The 5,536-nt window shown below is 41.1% G+C and overlaps 1 protein-coding gene across 1 annotated transcript in view; it reads right to left on the bottom strand.

The window, feature by feature from the left end:
- SALL4 (spalt-like transcription factor 4) overlaps positions 1-4,988 on the bottom strand; it is a 19,736-nt gene extending 14,748 nt beyond the window's left edge. The window contains exon 1 of the mRNA XM_006773649.1: positions 4,838-4,988. Coding sequence (XP_006773712.1) covers positions 4,838-4,988 — 151 coding nt within the window. The remainder of the gene's footprint in view (positions 1-4,837) is intronic.
- Positions 4,989-5,536: the final 548 nt, after the last annotated feature.

The raw sequence follows: 5,536 nt of genomic DNA, 5'->3' as shown, positions 1-5,536 counted from the left end.
CAGGTCCCGGCGTGGGGAAATTTACCCCCCTCCGGCCGGAACGCGCATGTCCCGGTAATTATTATTATCAATAATGCATTGCGATTTATCATGAGCCCTGACAGCTGATTGGCCTGGGTCCAAGACCTCAGAGATCATTTAAATAAGCCCTCATTGATCAGGGAGGGGCGAGGCATGCTGGGCTTTGTAGTCCAGCCCTGCAGGCGACAACGGCGTGTTCGTCCCGGGAGCGCAGCTAATTAGCATCCGCGCTCAGATTGGCTGGGTCGCGGACGAAATAGGGGGGTGGGGGGGGACCCTCTTTCTCCCCAGCGACCCGAATCCTTGGGGATAAATGAAAAAGAACTGTGCACCTAGGAAAAAGCAGGGGGCTCCCGTGAAAGTTTCGCAACGAGCGTCCCGGATGAGTGTGCTCCAAAAATGACTTTTAGTAAGGCTGATACCCGCACAAGTCGTGGAGGAAGGTTTTCTCGGTGGCTCCATATTTTTGGCTCCTCTACCCAAAACTCAAAAAGCAAACCTAAAACCGAGATCGGACCCGTGTCCCCTGCCATCTTCTTTGGGGTTGAAATGTTTAAATGGAGTTTCGTGATGCCTGAAGAATAATAAAAATGGTGGTGTATTCAACCTTCCCGCTCCATCTCAACTCACAAAGTGACCTTCGAGTTTCCGAATTTTCCGATAATTCCCTCACCATAATTTCTTTGCTTTAAATGATAAATAGCCCCCAGAATTCATAGTCGCAAAGGATTAGTTTGTTGTTATAATGCGACCTTGATTTTGGTTTTTGGTGTTTTTTTTTAACTTTAAAATAACAGAATACTAAATCTAGAAAGGGCAGTTTAAAAAGGAGGACAGCCAGATAATATCAAAAGAGCAAGCCATTGCATTTTCCCCCCACAGCCATAAATGTCTGATAACATCATACTTACATATACTTTACATACTTTATCACATCACCCATGGAAGCACTGTGCTCCGGGCGTTACTAAACTAGTCATTATTGAATTTTTTTGCAATGTAGAAGTTACGGAAAAGGTATATATATAGTTCAAAGTGATTCTATCGTCCCAATATGGGGATAGTTGGCATTTTCTAAAATTGTATGTGTGAGTACAATATTATATTATATTATATTATTATATCATATTATCTTGGATGCATATATGGCTATTCAGTAAATCTCTGTGTTTAATTCCATTAACTGCCTTGCACAATGTAAATACTTAATAGATGCTGAATAAATGCAAAATCTTCCACCTTCTAAGTCTTTGATGGGTGTTTCCGTGACGCCTCTGGGCTTTTGTCTCTATTTGGCATTTACTTCATTAAGGGGCTGCAGCTATAAACCCTCCCTTCACATTTGTGCATTGCATTTTGTTGATTAGTTATTCATCAGGTTCCCAGCTTGTAAGCGTTTCTTGTAAGCTCATCAGGAATGCAAGCAAAATAGAACGTTGGGCTCAGAAGTATGTTCACCTGGGTGTTTGGACAACCCAAGGCAAAAAATAAATCAGCTTGATCGTCTTTTTTATATCCATGGCCATCAATAAAAACTTACTGAAGAAAGGGAAGTTAACCTCCAGTTTTTGGTCTCTCAGAATGTTTTGTGTTGTTTTATGTAAGTCCCCTAAAGCAAAAAGGATAGAACTACCGTCAACGGCCGAAGTTGGAAAGGCAAGAATTTGGTTTAATAACACACGGAAGCCTTTAGAATTCTCATACTGAGTAATAAGACCAATTAACGCCTGTCTTGCAGACTAATCTGCTTATATTCCCAACACCTTTCCTGTGTGAGATAGTGTGGCGGGAGATGCAATTTACCAGTCCACGTGAGTGCACGGTAACTTTACAGCTCAAGAAATAGCAGTGGGCTGAAGGAAAACTTCATGGAAGAGATCATTGTTTGTACTTATTTATTTTAGTTGGTGATCGTTAAAACATGCTCACCATTTCTACTTAGAACAAGGTAATACAATTGTGCCACTGGAGTCTCCAAGTGATAATAATAATTGAAAATGCAATGCACAAATGTGGAGGAAGGGTTTATGGCTGCAGCTCCTTACAATGAAGTTAACTCCAAATAAAGACAGAAACACCCATCGAAGACTTACAAGGCTGACAATTTCACATTTACTCAACATCTATTGGGTATTTACATTGTGCAAGGCAGTTAATGGAATTAAATACATAGAGATGCACTGCACATATATCCAATAAAAGATAATGTTGTACTCACAATTTTAGAGAATTTAAAATACCCCCATATTGGGATAATACAGTCTCTTTAAACTTTACACCTTTCCCATCATAGTCTGTGTTGCAAAAAATTCCAATAATGACAATAATAATTTTTTAAAAACCTAGAAAGACTCACTAAATGCACACTTTCTCGTTCAGTCTTCCTGGGGAGATCTGCATTGTTTTGTCCATTTTGCAATTTTTGAGGAAACTGAGGTTCAAAGATGTGAAGTGACTTAATTAGGAAGTGGTTGAGCCTGACTCCAAAATTCTTCCTGTCACCCCCCAAGCCCTTTCATCCTGTAGTAGCTCAATATAGATGAAATAGCTAAATAAAAAATATATTGTGGTAAAAGAAAACATGTGAAACGAAGCCTGCCCTAAGTTCTTCCTATAAACCCAGGGTCTGTAGAAACGAATTCTACAGAGAAAGCTGAGGAGAGGTTTCCCTCAGGTGGAACCCTCCCATGAATATCAGACCCAGAGAAGAGAGGGAGCATCTGAGATTGTGTTTCTCTCCATGCCATTAGTTTGGCTCGAATAAACTTATAAAAAAAAAAAAAAGAAAGAAAGAAAGAAAAGAAAAGATACAGTACAGCCCTAACCGGTTTGGCTCAGTGGATAGAGTGTCGCCCTGCGGACTGGGGGGTCCCAGGTTCGATTCCTGGGGCATGTGCCTTGGTTGCAGGCACATCCCCAGTGGGAGGGGTGCAGGAGGCGGCTGATCCGATGTTTCTAACTCTCTATCCCTCTCCCTACCGCTCTGTAAAAAATCAATAAAATATATATATTAAAAAAAGATACAGTACACATTTTGAATCTACCTCTAACATATAATCAAAGGTCACTTTAAATTTATCATTTAATATTCCTTAAACCAAGAGACCTGGGTGGGACCAGAGATAGAAAAAAAAAAAAACCAGAATAAAGGATTTTATTAAACTTTTTTGCTTTCTGACTAGGTTTCTATAATCTGATCATTCTCTCTGTTTGCCCCAGGCAGAAATTCACTTGTTATGCCTTTTAACAAGCAGACTCGAAACACGGAAGTTTTTTTCTGTTTGAGGCTATTTGGGATACATAATCTTTTTTCATCCTTACTAAAACTCACTCTTATTCCCATTTCACAGTTGGGAAAACCAGCTCAGATCTGTCAGGACTTCGCTGAATGTATGAATTCAGTAACTGTCCAGTTAAGGGATACAGTCTCAGTGGAACTCAGATAAAATCTTTCCACAAAGTCCCTCTCCTGCTCTATCCTGCAGGGAATGTTCTTCCTATAAAATGGGCATGTCCTCATCCAAATGAGGCTCTGCCTATTAGTGTTGATAGCACAGCTCAGAATTTATCATCATAGGTTTCATTGTACATCCGTTTATCGCTTGTTGTTCACACTGTGGGCGCCATAGGGGCAGATGCCTTCACCACTGTGTCCCTAGCACTTGGTCGCAGTAACGGAACACAGAAATCACAATAAATAACAATGGATCGATCAATCAATCAATGGCGAATGACTTTGGGGGCCTGAACACAAAATAAGGTATTACAAGGCAAATACCACTGGTGGGAATGTAAACTGGTACAGCCACTATGGAAAGCAAGATGTCAGTTCCTCCAAAATTAAGCATATGATCCAGTAATTCCACTTCTGAATATAGACCCCAAAGGATTGAAAGCAGGGACCTAAGAGATACCTGAACACCCATGCTCATAGCAGCATTAGTCACAGGAGCCAAAAGGCGGAAGTAACCAACAGTCCACCCCCAAGTGAATAAACAAAATGTGCTTTATACACACAATGGAATATTATTCAGCTTTAAAAATAAAAGAAATGCTAACACATGCTACAACATGGATGGGCCTGAGGATATTATGCTAATTGAAATAAGCCAGGCACAGAAGGCAAACACTGTATGATTTCACTTACACTAGGGACCCAGATTAGTCAGCTCATGGAGATAGAAAGTAGATGGTGGTCACCAAGGACTGCGTGGAGGAGGGAGTCACTGTTTAACGCAAGCATGTCAAACTCAAAGGCTAACACGGGCCAAATAAACAAGGTTTAAGTGTATGTGGGCCGCAAAAAAAAAAAAAAGCTTCAGTTTTCATAGACAGTACAAGACTAATGACGTGGCCATGGGCTGCCAAAATATTCGGTGCTGGCATTAGTGGGGAGAAATGGTGCGCATGCGCGTACGGCGCGTAAGGGAAATGAATGCAACACGATGATAGTCATCAGTCATTAGCGGATGTTGTAGTTTGTTATTAATGATGTATAACAGAATATTATAAGAATTAAGTTATGAAATTTTATTAAATATGTTTCTTACATACTGTTATATTGGCTGGGCCGCAAAAATATTCGTTGTGGGCCGCGAGTTTGACATGCTTGGTTTAATGGGAATGGAGTTTCAGTTATGTAAGATGAAAAGAGTTCTGGAGATTGAACCACAATTTGAATGTACTTAATACCACTGAGCAGTACAATTAAAGACGATTAAGATTTGCCACAATTAGGGGAAAAAAGGAATAACAAACTGATGGTTGCCCAACTGTTTAAATGTATTGAAGATCATCAAACTGTATGTACGCTTACAGTGGGTGAATTTCTGATACGTGAAGCCGTTTTTCAGAAGGCAATTAGCGATCTGGCTCTCTTTATCATTGAAAGGGCCAGAATTAGGTGGGTGGTTTTCCCCTGTGGGCTTGAAAAGCCCGAAGTGGCCAGGCTGGCATCCGTAAGTCATGACCCACCCCTGCAGAAGCACTGCCCCTTTGGGTCTCTAAGTTTTCATGCCAGGAAGTGGCCAAGGGGCCCAACGTGGTAACCACCGATGATTTAATTCAGGAAATGTATGAAGCGTCGGCTTTTTCTCATGGAGCAACTCTTGGAGGCTACGGACTTTCATCGATTGGATCGCTGCCTGCCTCCCATGGAAGACTTTATGTCTGGAAGGAACTCTTCAAATTCTAGAGATTTAGAAGTTGAGCTAAAATTGCTTGAAATCTTGCTTGTAATTCACTGGGAGTGCTTTATTATGGGGCCAAATGTCCACTTTTCCGAGTGTCCAGGCCCAGAGCCCTTCTGCTGGGGGTGATTTATGGCTGCAAAGTCTGGCTAATTGCAACAGTCACCACTTAACTGACGATATCTACCCCCCTCCACTTTGATATCTCTCTGCCCACAGCCATTTGATCAACCCCAAATTGGTATCGAACAATGTCTAGCTCCAATTCATCTTCTTGAGTTGCCACTAATATATAGAAGCTCACCACTGTGTGTGTATATATATAT

This window comes from Myotis davidii, unplaced genomic scaffold (genome assembly GCF_000327345.1).
Source record: "Myotis davidii unplaced genomic scaffold, ASM32734v1 scaffold27, whole genome shotgun sequence".
NCBI lineage: Eukaryota > Metazoa > Chordata > Mammalia > Chiroptera > Vespertilionidae > Myotis > Myotis davidii.
This window is presented reverse-complemented; position numbering and strand designations above follow the sequence as displayed.